The sequence below is a fragment of the Lepidochelys kempii genome, chromosome 14 (assembly GCF_965140265.1).
Source record: "Lepidochelys kempii isolate rLepKem1 chromosome 14, rLepKem1.hap2, whole genome shotgun sequence".
Classification (NCBI taxonomy): Eukaryota; Metazoa; Chordata; order Testudines; family Cheloniidae; genus Lepidochelys; species Lepidochelys kempii.
In genome coordinates, this window is record NC_133269.1 from 22,564,751 (window position 1) to 22,582,551 (window position 17,801).

Sequence of the window (17,801 nt, forward strand, 5' to 3'; positions counted from 1 at the left end):
GTTTCCAGCCCCACACACAGGTCTTGGCTACTGACCCTGTGCCTGGAGTCCCAGCTGCCAGCCATGACCCCAGGGATCAACTCCTGGCCCTGCATGTGGGATTCTGGCTGCTGGCCCCAAGCCCAGGGCTCCGCGCCCGCCCGCAGCTGTGGCCCCAGCCTCAGCCTCCTTACCTTTGTCCATGTCCTCAGTCCCAGAGCCATGGCCCTGCTCCCAGCCCTAGGGGATGGAGGGGGGCACGGATGGGGTAAGGAGGGGGCAGCACGCCCACTCTAGCACATGCCAGTTAACACCTTTTTAAACACAGCCTAGCACAGAGTATAGATAAAGACAGTGGGGTTTATAAACAGGTTAGCTGTCAGCCCTCAGGTCTCCACTAGGGGGCTTTGCCAGCCCTCTAATGTAGATGCAACTTCTGCCAAGAGAAGCAGTTTTTCTCCTGGTCCAGTAACAGTCCTGAACGACTTGAGCTGTGTCAACAGAAGCCCTCTTCTCTTGGCATTGCTGCATCTACACTGGGGTTTTTGCTAACTATGTCAGCTGGGAGCGTATGGGTTTTTTACACCCCTGCCAAGAAACCTGTGTGGCATGGACCTGGCCTAGGAAAAACAGTCTTTCGTGAAAATGAGATTGTTGGAAAGTCCCTGTGTAGACAGGGCAAGCTAACAGGGTCGAAGGGGAAACCTAGATCAGCTAACACGTTACAGCTTCCACAGGCCCTGTCTATGCTGGGCTTTCAAAATCATGTTCTTGTCTAAGCCCTTTCCGAGCCCTTCAGATGACAACCCTGCTCTTTCCTAGTCGAAGTACAGAGGAAGCGCACTGATCACAGGTACTAGCATGCCATAACTGCTGGCCACGCGGACTTGTTAATGGTGACATCTGTCTGCCAGTTCAACCCCAAGCCAGCCCCACCCTGCAGCACCCATGTGCTTGGAAATCAGAGGCAGTGCCCTCCCCACTGGCCATCAGATCCCCCCTTGATCTTCAGCCGCGTATGGAGGCTACAGCCAGACCCCAAATCATACCCTATGGGCTCCGAACTCCCCAAGAGGATGACACCGGTTTTCTGCGTTCGGGTCATTACACAATAACAACAACCAGGGATAATAATCGGAGCTTAAAGAGATCTCCAAGAATCTATCATCAGCCAGCAATGCTGTTTCTTTAGCACAGAACACAACATTAGGGTCTGGACAACCCATTCAGATACAAATACTATGTCCACTCACCAGCCCCTGGCCCTGATGCCTGTCGTCCAAAGATCACTGAGGCAAAGGTGTGCTGGGGCAGCTGCCTCGCTTTAACATCACCCCGTCTGCTACAGCAGTGTGCAGACAAGTGTTGAGCGTCTCCTTGATTTGCCACTAACTAGCTGTGTAGGAAACTCTTCACCCACCACTGAAATGCAGCCCAAACTCTCAGCTCTTTGGCGCCTTTGTGTTCTGGGCTCCTACACGTTATGGAAATACAAATCATGATGCTAATCATCTCTGGGGAGGAACGAGGCCGCTGCTTAGAGGCCAATGGCAAACCCTGCACCACAGCTAAGAAAGGAAAGGCCCAGATTCTCCAAGATATTTAGAACTGACCTCTCATCAATTTCAATGGGAGTTAGGCGCCTAAAAACCTGTGAGGATCTGGCCCGAAACCTATTTCCAGTGGAAGCGATCAGGAATTTGGGGAAAAGCGAATGTAATTACCCAGCCTGTCTGGAACTTGGCTAGGACGATGAGGCTCTCATCCCACCCTTGTCAAAGTGACAGGGCATCTTTACTGGGCACACGGGGTCAGGACCTCTGCCATATGCCTTATCTCAAAGATGCCATCTCCAGCTGCACTGGGACCTCGTAAACCACTTTGGGCCAGGTCTGTCTCTGAGGGAATTGTGCCTCCTACTGAGCAGCAAATGCCACTCCCCCAGCACCCAGAATAACAGAGCAATCATACTTTGCACCGACTGTCTCTGATTATTTATTAACTATGGTGTATTATTTATTGAGCACTGCCAAGGTACCTGGTGCTGTAAAAACCACCAAGGACGACCCAGTCTCTGCCTCTCAGAGCTCACAGGCTAATGGGACTCGGTGTGGATGATAGAACACGCAGTAGGTAATTAACTAAGTAAAGTCACTGAGTTATACCCACAATAATACATGGGAACTCATCCTGGCTGAATGGTTCCTTTGCTTTTAATCCCTTTGCAGAGGGTGCTGGATTTTCCTGGCATGGTGCCGGGTACTGGCAATACACGCTGGGACTTCTGGCACTCACAAAGGAGTTCAAAACTCTGTGCACACGCTTTGGCAACGCTGACGTTTTATAAACCAGTTTGTTTCTGTATTCTCTCTCTCTTTCTCCCCCTCCCCCATCCACAGCCCAGGCTACCATCCACCTGTGAGCAGACTGTGATGTGACATTGCCGAGGAATAACTTTACCACCACAACCACTTAATCACCTGACGCCCAGCTGGCACTCCCAGAGTCTTAATACGGCAGCCAGGTATGCTAATGCCCGTCAACTGTATCCTTACTGGGCAAGTGTTACCTGATCTATCTGCTCACAGAGTCAACTGTGCTAACCCCAAGCTTTTTGCTGTTATTCTCCTATGGAGTTTGGCTGGAGCAGAATCACTGTGTTCATATCTGTTCTCTCAGAACAATGCAACAACCCTTCACTTCCTTCAGATGTAACAAAAGCACTGCACTCACCACTGATGGGCAGCCACCTCTGGCAACTGTCCAACATTCAAAAAAGGAAGTGAAGAAGAAAACTATATCCATTTGACACACAATAGGAATTTTAGGTGGCCAGAGGGACTATGCCTATAGCCCCAAAGTTAACATCCCATCTCCTACCACAAAAAAGCCACAGCATATTTCATGACTTCAAGTACGGGGTTATTTGTCCAGTGTGGTCTTACAGGAGACCGCCACTTAGAGAATGACCAAGGCTACATCTGGCAGCAATTGGGTTTTGCTTGAAGGGCTCCCATCCAAGCATTGTCCAGGCCAAAGAGCTAAACCTCCCCAGAATTTTATTTCTGTGCAACATTTCCACTTATGACACATCTATCATTCCTTGTTATGAAGATCTTTGCCATCTGATTCCTAAATGGGTCTTTAATTTTATTTCCAGATCAGTCCTTCTGATAATTTACATTCACACAGTGATGGTGGAAAGCACATAAATATCTCAGTGAAGTTGCTGCTTATTAAGCCTCACTCCGGGAATAGCTTCAATGCCACCAGCTCTCCGACATGCATAATTCTGTGCTAGCAGTCTGGGGGGGAGTGGATGCCTTTGTGATAGCCTTGCTGCATAGTGACACAATAGCAGGTGGATTCATGCACCTTCCGAAGTCCCTCGGGGAATGTATTTAGTGCAGAGGATTCCAAGCTGATCGTTCTTATTTTTTACCACTACCGGCACTTACTGCAGGCTAGTCTCTGGGCTCACCGGGCCGCAGTACGGCTCCACTTTGAATAGGAAATACCGGGTGTTGTTGTCACGGAGTCCCCGGGGCGATGCTCTGGAAATGCTCCCTACGAAGCCCGTCGGGACTCTGGGGAAATCTCCTTTCTGTGAGCAGCCTGTCTTCAGGACACACAGCTCACACAACTTCCACCTTCCTGGGTCTGACCTCGGAGCATTCAGCATCCTCTGCCCCTCCGTGCGCTTCCCACAGCGAGTCCGCCCAGGCGGGGTCCTGGGGAAGCCAGAGGGTCCTGCACCCCAACTTCGCAGTCAGACGTGACTCTCAGCCAGCCAGTAAAACAGAAGGTTTATTAGAGGATAGGAACATGGTCTAAAACAGAGCTTGTAGGTACAGAGAACAGGACCCCTCAGCTGGGTCCATTTTGGGGGGCAGTGAGCCAGACAACCACATCTGCACTTCACTCCACATCCTCAGCCAGCCTCAAACTGAAACTCTCTCCAGCCCCTCCTCCTCTGGGCTTTGTCACTTTCCCGGGCCAGGAGGTCACCTGATTCCTTTGTTCTCCAACCGTTTAGCTCTCACCTTGCAGGGGAGAAGGGCCAGGCCATCAGTTGCCAGGAAACAGGGTGTCGGCCATTCTCTGTGTCCAGACCCCTGCACACACCTGCCTCTAGGGCTCTGCAACGATCATACACCCTTATCCCACCACCTAGATACTTAAGAACTGCATAGGGGAAACTGAGGCACCCCACAATATTCAGAGGAAACATTAAGATCAGTCCCGCTTCGTCACAGTTGTGTCGATTGAGTTTGTAGCAGAAATCCTCTAGAGTCAACAGACACTGCAACCGCCATTTCAATGTGGAAATCCGTGCTTTGTTGCACCAGCTGTTAACATTTGGGCTGTTCTTGAGGTTCTTCAGGACTTTCTCGTCCTGTCCTGGCCAGGATGTGCTGAGACACCTGGGCGTTAAGATTGGCTCTGTGAACAGGTCTTGGACTGGAAGCTGTAACAGTTTCAGATTTCATAGATAGATTCATAGATTTTAAGGTCAGAAGAGACCAGTATGGTCATCTAGTCTGACCTCCTGCACAACGCAGGCCACAGAATCTCACCCACCCACTCCTGTAACAAACCCCTAATCTATGTCTGAGCTATTGAAGTCCCCAAATCATGGTTTAAAGACTTCAAGATGCAGAGAATCCTCCAGCAAGTGACCCGTGCCCCACCTGCAGAGGAAGGCAAAAAACCCCCAGGGCCTCTGCCAGTCTGCCCTGAAGGAAAATTCCTTCCCGACCCCAAATATGGCGATCAGCTAAACCCTGAGTGTGTGGGCATGACTCACCAGCCAGACACCCAAGAAAGAATTCTCTTTAGTAACTCAGATCCCACCCCATCTAACATCCCATCACAGGCCATTAGGCCTATTTACTGCTAATAGTCAAAAATCAATGAATTGCCAAAATTAGGCTATCCCATCACACCATCCCCTCCATAAACTTATCAAGCTTAGTCTTGAAGCCAGATGTCTTTTGCCTCCACTGCTCCCCTTGGAAGACTGTTCCAGAGCTTCACTCCTCTGATGGCTAGAATCCTTCATCTAATTTCAAGTCCAAACTTTGTGCTGGCCAGTTTATATCCGTACGCCCTGGACCAGCAACCAGAACCTCGGCTCCAGGCATGTCACACTGCTGGATGTCTGGAGGAAAACTTGCTGCCTCCTTCTACTAATCATCGATTGTCCAGACTGTGCTTCCCCCTGTCCACCACAAACAGACCGCACCCAGGCTATCTGACGGTCAGCAGGGGTGTCGCCCAGGCGGGAGGGAAGGCAAAACGTGCGCCAGATTGTGAGAGTTCTGGGTGAAGCCGTCTAGCTAAATAACACTGCTTCAGAGGAAATGGCCAGACCCAGCCCTCGAGCTCAGGTTCTAGCAGGCGCTGGTGATTCAGTCGAGAGTGCGCCGCCCTCTCACTCGGCACCGAACCCCAGGCACAAGCATGGTGCTAAGGGGCGCTGGGCTGCTGCCGCCTTTCCAATGCGATATAAAGCCCAGGCCCTGCCCACGTGCGGACGTTAAATACGATTAGGAGTGGTGGGAGGGTCAGATTTCAGACTGGGTCGTTACACTTTGCCTACCAAAAATTCCCCTGAGCTTTCAGTTGCGTACAATAATCGTCTTCTGACTCTGTCCAAAACTGCCACCAAGCCATGCCGTGGGCTGTTAAACAGCTGCCATGCTCCACCCCAGAGGTGGCTGCATTTCACTGCCAGGCGAAGTAACTCCTGTCTCCATGGCTTGTGCAATCTGTAATGCACTTTGGGATGGCTGGATGGAAGGTACCAGGGAGGTACTGGCCGGTGTTGTCACTGGCAGTACCAGGAAGCGTTAGCCTCACAGCCTCCTCATGGGCTCTATCAGTTCAATATTCCTGGTGCGCTCCCAGCAGAGATGGGAAACACGGGGCAGGGTTTAAAGAGCCACTACTGTCAGGGAACTCTCTTCACCCCCTACCTCCCTGCCCCTTGAGGATTCTCTCTCCATTATCTCCATTCACCAGCCGGAAGGGGTCTCCTAACTGATCAGCCCCAGGACCTGGAAATCCAGCCTGGCACCTTCTTGGGGGGAGGGATAGCTCAGTGGTTTGAGCATTGGCCTGCTAAACCCAGGGTTGTGAGTTCAATCCTTGAGGGGGCCATTTAGGGATCTGGGGCAAAAATTGAGGATTGGTCCTGCTTTGAGCAGGGGGTTGGACAAGATGATCTCCTGAGGTCCCTTTCAACTCTGATATTCTCTGATTCTGCCTCTGACACCGGCACTGCAAAGCGAGACTCTGCAGCCGGGACTCTGCTGCCGTTTCAGCTGCTGGAGTGTGACTGCCGCTTGCTCTCCTGCAGCGCGCTGGGCTCTGCGAAAAGCTGCTCTGTGCTCACTAAAGTGAGCTGGGGTGATGGGAAGCCCCATGGGGGGCGCAAAGAGGGAGGCAGGAGGGGGCATTTTGTAGCCATTTTTCTGACTAGCCTTTAAAAATGGGGGCGGGGAGGGTCCTCATGGTCAGACGGGACAGCGTGTGCATGCGTGTGTCAGTGTATGTCCCGGCTGCTGCCCGGGAAAGCATGCTGTATGGGTACTGCAGGACAAGGAAGCACAAGGCAGGCAGAGCTGGCAGTGGGGCACGGGTTGCACTCCTTTCCCGTTGTGTATCTCTCCGCGGTTACTCCCGCTTTGCACCAGCAGAGAGAGCAGGAGAGTCACTCCACAGGGCAGCCAGGCTGGCCTCTCCCTACAGCTGCAGGTTTTATTCCTAGAGAGGTAAAGCCACAAACTATTTCCATTCGGCTCCCAAGGAGCTTCACCCCCATCCCCCGGGTACTTATCTTTGATGCCCAGCATGATGTCGTTGGAGGTGCCACGCAGCTGGCAGGCAGCCGACATGGCCTGGGTCCCGCAAGGACAGGTGCCACATCCCTTTTCTGTGCAGCAGGGAGTGTCTAGATCCCAGCCCCTCGCCTCCCACCTCCCCCAGCCCCACTCCCAGCTCAGCTTGACACCAGGGGTGAGGCCGATGCAATGCAGGGATGGGACAGGAAGATTTGTCTGGGGCAGACGTGTCCCCCACTTACCTGTACTGTGCTTGGAAGTGGTTCTGCACGAAGCTCTGTCTGCTGGGAGGCTGGGTGGCTGGCGGGGCGTGGCCAGAGCCACAGCTCTCGTCCAGACTGGGCTGGGGCTGCAGAGAGACAAACGGGGTTATGGAAACATTGGACAGCGGCTGAAAATCCCCCGACTCCCCCCAGCCGCACCCCTGCCCCCACCACCCCACTTCCCTTGGCGGAGGCTGTCCACAATTCCTCCTGATGGAGATCTTCCCCTCCACCCCCGTCTCTACCCCTGCTTCTCCACAGCTCAGGGTGCAGGGAGGAGAGCTGGGTGGGACCCCTACAGAGGGGCATGGGCCACGGCTCTCCCCAGGGCTTAAGCACGCTGACTGCAGCCCTGCCAGACCAAAGCAGGGAGGGGAACAAGAGATCTGCTTCCCGATGAGCGGAGGGCACGAAGTCTGGGGTAATGGGGCAGCAGGCGGCAGTAGGGGGTGGGGAGGGAATGGGGGCAGGTCTAGACGAGTGGGGAAAGGGGCTGGAACCAGGCTGGAGAGCAGAGAGCTTTTCCCCTCCCAGGCAGTCTGGTAGAGTTACTCTAAGTAGAGTCACCCTTGTCTTTCGTGCCTGGAGAGGCCCTCAGCTAGCCCGGTCCCTTTTCCCAGCCCTCAGCCCCAGCAGCCACAACAGTAGCCACAGACTCTGAATGGTAAATACTGGCTGTACAGACAAGGGAGCAGTGAGTAGGAGGAGGGGGCAATTTCATCGCTGGATACGGCATTGGGGAGACCAACACTGGACACCGCACCCAACACTGGGTTCCACATTTTCAAAGGGATGTCGAAAAATTGGAGAGGAGGCAAAAGAAAGCCACGAAAATGATTCAAGGGCTGCAGCGAGAGACTTACAGAGCAATCTGTTTAGCTTCTCACAGAGAAGATGAGAGGTGGCTTGTTTATGGTGTCTAAGGACCTTCACAGGGAGAAAACACACCTACTAAAGGGATCTTTAATCTAGCAGAAAAAGGCAGAACCACCAATGGCTAGAAGCTGAAGCCCGACAAACTCAAACTGGAAATTAGGAGCAATTTTTTACCAGGGCGGGTGATTAACCATTGGAAAAAAGAAAAGGAGGACTTGTGGCACCTTAGAGACTAACCAATTTATTAGAGCATAAGCTTTCGTGAGCTACAGCTCACTTCTTCAGATGTGAAGCTGTATGCTCTAATAAATTGGTTAGTCTCTAAGGTGCCACAAGTCCTCCTTTTCTTTTTGCGAATACAGACTAACACGGCTGTTACTCTGTAACCATTGGAACAAACTCCCAAGGCAAGTGGTGGATTCTCCATCTCTTGCTGACTTCAGATCAGGACCGGAGGCTTTTCTGGAAGCTGCGTTAGTCGAACACAAGCTCTTGGCCTCAGCCCAGGGCTAAGTGGGGAAATTTAAGAACCTGTGCTATACAGGAGGTCGGACTAGATGATCTCAAGTTCCCTTCTGGCCTTAAAATCTCTGCATCTCTGAAAGGAATGAGCGATCGGCGCTGACAATAGAGTGGCTGCTTGCTGAACCGCACACAGCCGGCTTGCAGTTATTAGGCGTGGTCCCGTGTCCCCTCGCAGGGAAAGCAAACACGGGTAGTGAGATCAGATGGCTCAGTGGAGAGGAGAGATCGGATATTGGAGAGCAGCACCACCGCAGCTCTGGGACAGCAATGCAAAACACACCCTGAATCCAACCAAGAGAAACCCACCAGCCAGCCAGGCACAGAGCAGGCTCAGCCCCCCTACCACATGCAAAGCTACATGGGGACCAGCGGCTCGCAACTCCCTGGGAACCTGCTGGACGTGATGCTCGCTGGCAATCAGCTGTCAGCTTTCAAACGCCCCTCCAGAGAGCTGGGTTGGGGAGTGGGGGAAAGAAAGTTAGTGAGTTTGGGGAACGTGTGTCTGTGTGCACAAGGGTTGCTGTGTGCCCACGAGTGTGTGTGTGTGTGTGTGCACGAGGGTTGCTGTGTGTGCACGAGTGTGTATTTCTGTGCATGAGGGTTGCTGTGGGTACACGAGTCTGTGTATGTGTGTGCATGAGGGCTGCTGCGTGTGCAGCAAGTACAAGCGGAAAATGGTGCTAGGTGTGAATTAACCTCATGTAAGTGATCAGAAACTGAACAATAACTAAAACCACCACCTGGGGTGCATGCCTCCAAGGCAAGTGCGACAGCAGCACTTCACAAGCAAGGACATCAAAATAAATAAATACATCCCTGCATTTCCCTGATGCCTATCATAGACAGATCTCAGAGTTCTTTACAGCACCCCAACAAATATAATCACCCCAGTTTTACAGAGGGGTACACTGAGGCACAGAGCAATTAGTGTGACTGGCTCATAGTCACAGACATTGAGTCACTGACAGATCTGGGGACAGAACCCAGGAGCTCTGACCCCCAGTTCCCTATTAGAACCCCTCGCCCATGCTAGCTCAGTTACGATACCCCGAGCAGTGCGAGTTTTGGGGGTGTGACTGTGCTGAAGGAACAGCAGCAGGAAAGGGGACATGATCCCTTCCTAATAGTGGCACTTTTCACCTTGCACCCCACACTGCAACAATGGGAAAGTCAAATTCCTCAACACTTCCTGCCGGGGAGATTTGCAGGTGAAATAACAATCAGGTCCTTAATTGTGCCTCCCAATTGTAATACCCAGGCAAGGAGAGCAGATTGCAACTTCATCTGAAGATGTGATAAATAAATCTCTGTCACTGGTCCTGTACAAAATTCCTAGAGCAGGTCCTAAGGTGACTGCTTCTGTATTTACAGTCTCTGCATCAACGTAACAGCAGCTAGTACCGCTCACCTAGTGAAGGTTATTGCAACAAAACAGAGGAAGATCCAAATCACCCCAACAAGGGTGCAATTGACAAAGCCACTGGAATTAGGGACAGTACCTGCCCTGTCAGCTTCTGGGAGAAAAGTAAAGAAGAAGAAAAAGGTCTGTCAGTTGGCTGAGTTAAGCCCCACTGAGCGCCAGCTCTCCTTTCTCTATCTGCAAAAGAAATTGAAAGAAATTGACCGCAGACTGGAGTTCCTTCCAAAAACCTCTCACTGCCCTGCTGGACAGAGAGCCAGCAGCTCCGTCTACAAGACCACCAGCAGTGCTACCCAGACCAGCGGCTAGCTACCAAACCCCAGGGGGAGACTGATACTGACAAAGGGCTGAGCCCTGCCCGCGGCTGGCAATAGGGTACCTTAGAAACACCAGCAGGAGCCTACCGCAGTAATTTAGATGGAACACAGGAGCTAATGGCGTTAACATAACCCAGTTACTGTCCAACATTAAACAGTGCTCTACGACGTGCCGGGTTTGGTATAGAGACCTCAGCTTCCTTGGCACCAATGCAAACGCACCATTAACCATCCTTTGAACCTTGTACTGAAGATAAAGAAAAGAAGAGAAACCAGTGAAAGCCTTTGGAATGTCAAGTATGAAGTCAGGCTTGCATTTCAATGGCACCCCTTCTTCCGTCTCCCTCAGCTGGTGAGAGTTTCAGAAGGAAACCCTCCTTGCTTGACAGTTTCTTAGATGGAAGCCAGGGTGGCATAAATGCCGACTTTCTTCTTTTCGGGTGGGTGCTCCACCCCCACTCCACCCTGAGGCCCTGCCCCCGCCCTGTTCCCTCCCTCAAGGCCCACCTGCTGCCCCACGTCTTTCCACCCTAGCTCCACCTCTTCCTCCGAATGTGCCCCACCCTTGCTCCACCTCTTCCCTCCCACACTCCGCCCACTCCCTCGGCCTCCCGCCCACCACTGAACAGCTGATCGGGGTGTGGGTTCTTTTTTTTGCCATGGGTGCTCTAGTCCCGGAGCACCCACGGAGCCAGTGCTGATGCAGGATTGTAATCGCTGTCCTGGGAGAAAGGGGAGAAGATCATTGAGAAGGGTTGGAGCTGCTGCTGTTGTAACAGTCCGATCCTCTTTCATCCCAAGTGGCGGCTGAGAGTCAGCTGAAGCTGGTAGGAGCAGCCATGTCATTTGGGCCCCTCCCTCTAGCTCGGTCTGGTCAGGACGTCTCTCGGTATAAGGATGATGAAGGTCCTGGGGCCCAGGAGACGGCGGGGTTGGCAGTCACGAAGGTGAAGCTCACTCCAGTAGCCTGTGTCTGGTCTTCCTGTATTTCCCCCCCAAAAGTCTCTTTGTTTAAGGACCCACAAAAGGAGTGGGTGGTATAGCCCATCCCCTCGTTCTTTTGTCCACCAATTAGCCCTAATATCCCACACGCAAATTTTAATTAATTAATTTCGGGTCCCACATCCTCTGTCTTTCCTAAGCATGATTTCAGCATAGTTCTTGAATCATAGCAGTGTGGCCTTTTTCGTTTGGACTAATTTATCTCTGTCTGGTTCTCCTGCACCTGTTCATAACATTCATTATTGAAAACAACCTGACCTACTTTCCAGCTCCATGTTATTACAGGTTATTCATGAACTCTGTACAACGGAGCTCACAATCAGAGTCAATTTGTAGGCTTGAGTCTCACCCCAGGGCACCCCACCCAGTGTGGGATGCTCTGATAGAGAATGCCCCAGCCCCATGCCCCAGGATGCTCAGAGACACCAGCTGGAAGATCGACCCCTGCAGGGTCAGTACTAAGCAGCTGCTGCCCTCCATTCCATTCCTGTGTAACCGAACCAGGCTCCTCTACAGCAAGCAGGAACAGGATTCACACCGCTCCACACTGGTGCCCACAGTCCCCTGGAGAAGGGGATGTGAAGGATGGGGATGGCTGAGCTCAGCCAGCTCCCTTCACTTCCATGGCTACCACACTAAGGACCAGGAAGCCTGGCGTGACTTTGGCTTGGAAACAGCACCCTCCCTCCTTCCGTGCCACCCTCCTGACTTGTGGAGAAGTGGAGGAGACACCTGCCAGCCCAGATCCAGACCTTCCCCACCATCCCAGTCACTTCTCAGACTGCCAGTGCCAGTGATAGGCTTTTTGCTTCAGTGATGAGACTGGAACAGATGGCGGGAGCTGATGGCGGGAAGAGAAGTGTCTGTTAGAATCCCCCACGCTGGCAGCCTGATGGCTCGGCGGGGCGGGGCTCCCTCTGGGGAAACGGCACATCAGGGAATGTTCACTCCATCGGGACATGATCTCCCAGGGCTCCATGCGCCTTGCCCCCATTACAATCAAAAGGGAGCTGGGGACACAGGCTCCACATTGGGTCTTTGTGGGGATCGCTCACCCTCTCTTTCCTTGCTGCTAACATGACCTATGTGAGGAGCAGGTTATCCCCTATCTGTGGGGTCCTGACACCTTCCTCTGAAGCAGGAGCAGTTGGAGGTGGGATCTGGTGTCCTGGCTCTGATCCAGCCTGGTGATACCTGTGGTACTATGGTTTGATCTTTCTTCTCCTAAGAATGGCCATGTCTGTCCATCTGGGTCTGTTTGTCCTTCTCCTTGCAGGCAGACAGCTGGATGGTGCCGGTCCCTGTGTTTCTGCCCTTGTCTCTTTGCGTATCATCCTTGCACAGGGGCCATGCTAATCTTCTCTGTATTGTTCCAATTTTAGGGTAGGTCTGTGGATATCACTGCTAAGATATCACTATCAGAAGCATGGAGGTCATTTCTGAGAACGCCCTGCAGTTTCCCCCCCTCCCCATCCCAGAAAAAAGGGACCTTTAAAACAGAGCGGGAATGGGACAACAGGTAACACATGAGAGCTGGGGTTGGGGAAGCAGGCAGTCAGTTACCACAGGAAGGAGTTATATTAGGCTTCCCAGATTACAGTGTATTCTCTTAGTAATAACTGTCTGACAGCATCAGTAATTTCAGTTAATTACACAGAGGGAAGCAATTTAGGCACATTGCAGGCAAACACAAAGACGCCGGCATGTGTTTGTTACAGCTGAGCATTTCTCTCTGTGTGTGAGGAGGTCAGTGCGGGTGGGCTGGGAATGTCTGGTGTCTGTCTGGGGAGGGGGTATGTTTAGGGTGAGCACGTCTACATGGGGGGTTATTGTAGGGAATAAGTCGGTGTGTGTATTCAGATGGGGCTCTGTTCATTCATTCTATGGATCTCTATATGCACCCCTCTGTCTACCCATCCATCCCACGTATCCACACCACTGTCTTGCTGTCCACACCTACAGCACCTACAAAGATTGTATTTGCTATGGTATTCAATAGGTATTCTTAATAAGAGTAATAAAATAAGAAGAAGCACCTACCTCGGATACAGCGCTTTCATCCACAGTCTTCAAAGTGCTTTACAAAGGAGGTCGGTATCCTTGTCCCCACTTTACAGTTGGGGAGACTGAGGCACAAAGGGGGCGAGTGACTTGCTGTAGGGATGCTGAGCCCCTGCAGTCTAACTGCAGTCAACAGCAGCTCGACACAGCAGATCAAGCCCTTGATGTGTTGCCATCCCATCAAGAAATTTGCTACTGAGGAACATTTTCGGATGAGCCGCCTGGACCTGGGCTGCGTGTAGGAGGGAGGAAAGGGCCTCTCCGGATGAAGACAGCATGGCACTGCCAGAGCTGGCTGCTCTCAGGAAGGCTGAGGGGCTGTCAGAGAGCAGCCGCAGCGGCTCTGGAGGGATGCCTGATACCCAGCAGTGACTCCAGTCTGTCACTTTGGCCTAGCAACCCACTGGAGCACCTGCTCTCGTTAACAGCACCCTAAGGAGGTGCTAACGTCTCCCCCAGCGGGAGAGCCAGGCCTGCGAACATCGTTGTACAAAGCCACACTCTGACAGCTGGGAAGGGCAGCCAAGGTGACCCGCGAGCACCCAGGTGCGGGCAGTGACAGACAGGCCGTGTTCTGGGCACGGCTCCCCGTGCAGCCGCTCAGACACGGGGCGGGAGGGGGAAGCCGTTGTCAGAGCTGGAAGGAGAGCCGGGTCTTTCTGCCGTGGGGCCAGCCTTGGGCCATCAGCCCATTTCTATCTGCCTGTCCATCCAGGGGCTTATACTGACCCCTCTCCTCTCTGGCCTGTTTCTGAGCACCTCACACATATGCATCCCTGAGCTAAAGCCGCAGCTCCTTCTCCTAACGCTGCGCTCCCTGAGGGGATGTCAAGCAGGGATTTCATCCACTCCAGTCAGCCACTGGAGGGGGGCCTACAATGGGGGGGAGGTGACCCAGGAAGGGGTTAAACTCTTCATTAGATAGAAAAGAGCAGGCTGCGGCCTGAAGAGCTGGCAGCCAGGGCTCCTTGGCATGTGGGGGGAGGGCCTGGCAGCTTGGCCTTGCAAGGGGGGACCCTGCAAAGGAAGCAGAGACTTCGTCAGGGGGTGGGAGGAGGACAAGGGGCTCCTGCAAAGGGGAGTAGCTGGTTCTCCGGGTTGCTATAACTGGGAAGACTGGACTACCCATGCCAGGCAAGCCATGGCCGTGCTGCACACACAGCAGGCGGTCCATGCGAGCTTTCTGCGAGCTGCCCACCATCGTACGGCTGTGTGTGGGGCCTGTGGAGTTTCCCAAGGCTGAGCCTGGAGTTGTTTTTCTGTCTGTCTGTAGCTGGACCTGCCTTATGAGGGCCATAAGCCTGAGCCCTGGAGTGGAGCAGAGACTGGGTCCGTAAGAGCCCATCCACCCCCTCCTTCGTCAGCCAGTGGGGTCTTGCTGCAGTGCATTATACAGCACGCTCTCCTCCCCTCCGTACACCTATCCAGCCCTGCTGGCCCACAGAGTCAGAAACTGGGGCCGGGTCAGTGGCAGGTAAGGTATCAACCAGTAATCGTTAGGGCTACTGACCAGCCCAACAGGGCCAGCCTGTTCAGGAATCCACTGGGCAGGGACCCCAGACACATCAGGGCTTCTCCAACTCCGTCCCAGCCCCACAAACCTCAGGGGTACTGGGAGAGGCACGAGGGAGCACAGCAAATCTACGGCGAAGACAGGAATGGAGCCCAGGTCGCCTGACTGCCCATCCTGAGTCTCTACCACAAGGCCACCCTTCCTCCTTTGCTTCCAGGGTATGGCCCAGCCTCTCTGGGGTCTCTGGGCTGTTCCCCTAACACACAGCACCGGGGTCATGTGGGGGGATCCTCAGAGGCAAAGGCTCCCTCTGAAGACCTGCCCTGGCTGGAGCTGGCGAGCTGCAAAACGGCCAGGGCCCGGCTGACACATTCCACAGAAGGCGGGCGAGGTAATAAATACCTTTTATTGAACCAGCTCCTGCTGGGGAGAGAGACGCTTTTGAGCCACACACAGCTCTGCCTGAGAGGGTTCAAGGGCAGCTCTGCGTGGCTCCGAAGTGTGTCTCCCCAGCAGGATTTGCTCCAATAAAAGCGATTACCTCACCCACCTTGTCTCTCTAATCACCTGGGTCCAACACAACTACACCACCACTGCCAATGTTCCAGTCAGGCTGCGGTGACAGGAGCTCCATGCGCCATGCCCAGGACCTGCTGGGAGTCCATCCCCCCCAGTCTGTAAAACATCAGCCATCCCACGGAGAAGTAGGAAGATGGAGCAGGCCTGGTAGGGGAGAGGAGCAGGCTTTTCCCACGCTGCCAGGTGGGAGACTCAGGGCCCAGGCTTAGGGTGATTCTACCTGGCCACCTGCATGGACTTCAAGGGAGTTCTGACCCAGTAAATTGAACCCACTATCTCCACCCTCCTGCACTGATCCACAGCAGATGAGAGTCAGCAACAGCTCCCCGCCCGGGAGCTCCATCCTCTCCCGTCACAGCCCCTCCGAGCCCCGTTTCATCATTCAGTAGGGCAGGGCATCACAGTCAGCAGGGCAGGTTTCTCTGGTCTGCACATCCCACCCTGTGCTGAGGTCCCATTAGCTCTTGCCACGCCATGCTGGCTCAGTTCGAGTATGGAACCCCAGAGGGCACGGCCCCGAGAATCAGTGCTGACCTCCCGGCGAATGTGTGCGGCAGGGGCACTGTGCTGCTGGAAGGGGTTTGGGATGAGATGTGGCCCCTTGTGATCACAGAAGATCCCCCTCTGTGTAAGAGTGAGGCGATGAACTCCCGGGCTCTGGGGAAATCCCAACCTGGCCAACTACATTCTGCAAAAATGGATGCAGCATTCTTCATTTCCGGTCCTGACTGGTCCTGGTGTGAAGCCGTTAAACAGCAGCTGGGCTCCACCCCAGGGGCAGCTGCATTGGGGCAGTGGATGACGAGACCCCTCCACATCCCTCACCGCCCCCCCGGGTACTGAGAGGAGTGTTAGCGAGTCCACATTAGGAGCTTGGAGCGCCTCAGAGGAAAGGTCAGAGCATTAGCGTTACACCGCTGCAGCAACCGAGACGTGGAGAGGCAATTCAGGGCAGATCACGGAAGGGTGACCCTCTCACAGCCAGCCAAGGGTTCGGGTCTAACACCTTCAGTTGCTATTTGTGCTACTGTAGCACCTAGAGGCAGGGGTGGTGGAACTGAGGGGTGCTAGCTCCCTCACCATGGAAATACTGGGGGGCAGATCTATGTTTCTGTCCCCCACAATATCTCGCAGAGGTGAGAGCAGGACCCGAAGGAGGAGCTGGAGCAGCCAACGCGGCCCATGAGATCGGGCCAGGTGCCAGGGTGCAGGTCGGACTCACTGGCCCAGCCTGATCCTACCTTTGAGCCACTGCAGGTCCAGGTGCAGACACCCAGCCTTGGGGAGGGGGAGGAGACCGTGCATCAGCCACCGGGGGCGGGGAGAGGACAGGGCAGGGAGCTGCACAGGGCACCAACCGCTGGCGGGGGCGGTGGGGAAAGCACAGGGCACCAACCACAGAGGAAGTGACATTGGAACGGCAGTATGAACTGTCAGGAAGTCTTTTTCCAGCCTAAAGCTGACTGCCCCTCCTTCCCCCAGAGCCCCAACAGCTCCCCTCCTATCGCTCTGCCCCTCAGTCATAGGGAGCTTCAACCCCCCACCTCCAGAGAGGCCCCACTGGGCTAGGGAGTCTCATGGTGCTGGGGGCTGCACAGACGCAGTGTGACAGACAGCCCTGCCCCGAAGAGCTGACCAGACAGACCAAAGGTATGAGGTGCACATGGAAAGAGACTTGCCAAAGGTCACATAACAGGTCAGTGGCAGAGCTGGGAAAAAAACACAGGGATCCTGAGTCCTCGCCTTGTGCTCTGCCAACTTGAGCAACGCTGCCTCACTGAAGTGGCCTTTAGCAATTTATTTGTACTAAACTCTGCCTGTGCAATCAAACGACTGTCCACATTCCGATCCTCCGAACACCAGCCCCAAGGGCCAGCAGCCCTTCGTCCCACAGCCTCTGACCCCGCTTCGCCCGGCATGGCAGTTTCATCCCCACGTGCTGCGACATCTCTCCATTTCCTTTGCCCTCTCGCCGCAGGATTACTTATACACGAAGAAACCAGGCCGAGTTTCCTGGCTCCCCTCACATGATTAAAGATGCCGCTGAAATATACAGCAAAGTTCCAAGACACATTCCCCCTCGCCCCCCGCCACCAGATTTCCATTACTGGAGCTTACGCAGAGAGCTCTCCTGGCGGTGAGGGGGTGCCAAGGGACCAGAGGACAGCACAATCTGGCCAAGGAAGATAGAAGCAGAGGACTAATGACTTCTGCCATCTGCCTCGCTGCTCCGCTGTCTCGAACGAGCTGGGTACTTAAAGGGGATGAATGATGAGGTCTTTCAAGGATGCATCTGACCCAGCTGCAGGTCTCAGCTTTCCCCCAGCCAGGGCAGCGTTACAGCTGCAGCAGCATGCAGACACCCAAAGCACCCACACTCTCTGGGCCCAGGTCACCACGGCCACGCACCTTGCTGGTCAG

General features: G+C 53.9%; 1 protein-coding gene and 1 non-coding gene across 2 annotated transcripts in view; both read right to left on the minus strand.

The window, feature by feature from the left end:
- Window positions 1–17,801, minus strand: part of USP43 (ubiquitin specific peptidase 43) — a 186,078-nt gene that overhangs the window by 119,374 nt on the left and 48,903 nt on the right. Inside the window, exon 3 of the mRNA XM_073310194.1 lies at window positions 7,067–7,173. Coding sequence (XP_073166295.1) covers window positions 7,067–7,173 — 107 coding nt within the window. The remainder of the gene's footprint in view (window positions 1–7,066; window positions 7,174–17,801) is intronic.
- On the minus strand, window positions 12,525–12,629 carry LOC140898422 (U6 spliceosomal RNA). The gene has a single exon (XR_012154982.1). It is a non-coding gene; the product is annotated as a U6 spliceosomal RNA (small nuclear RNA).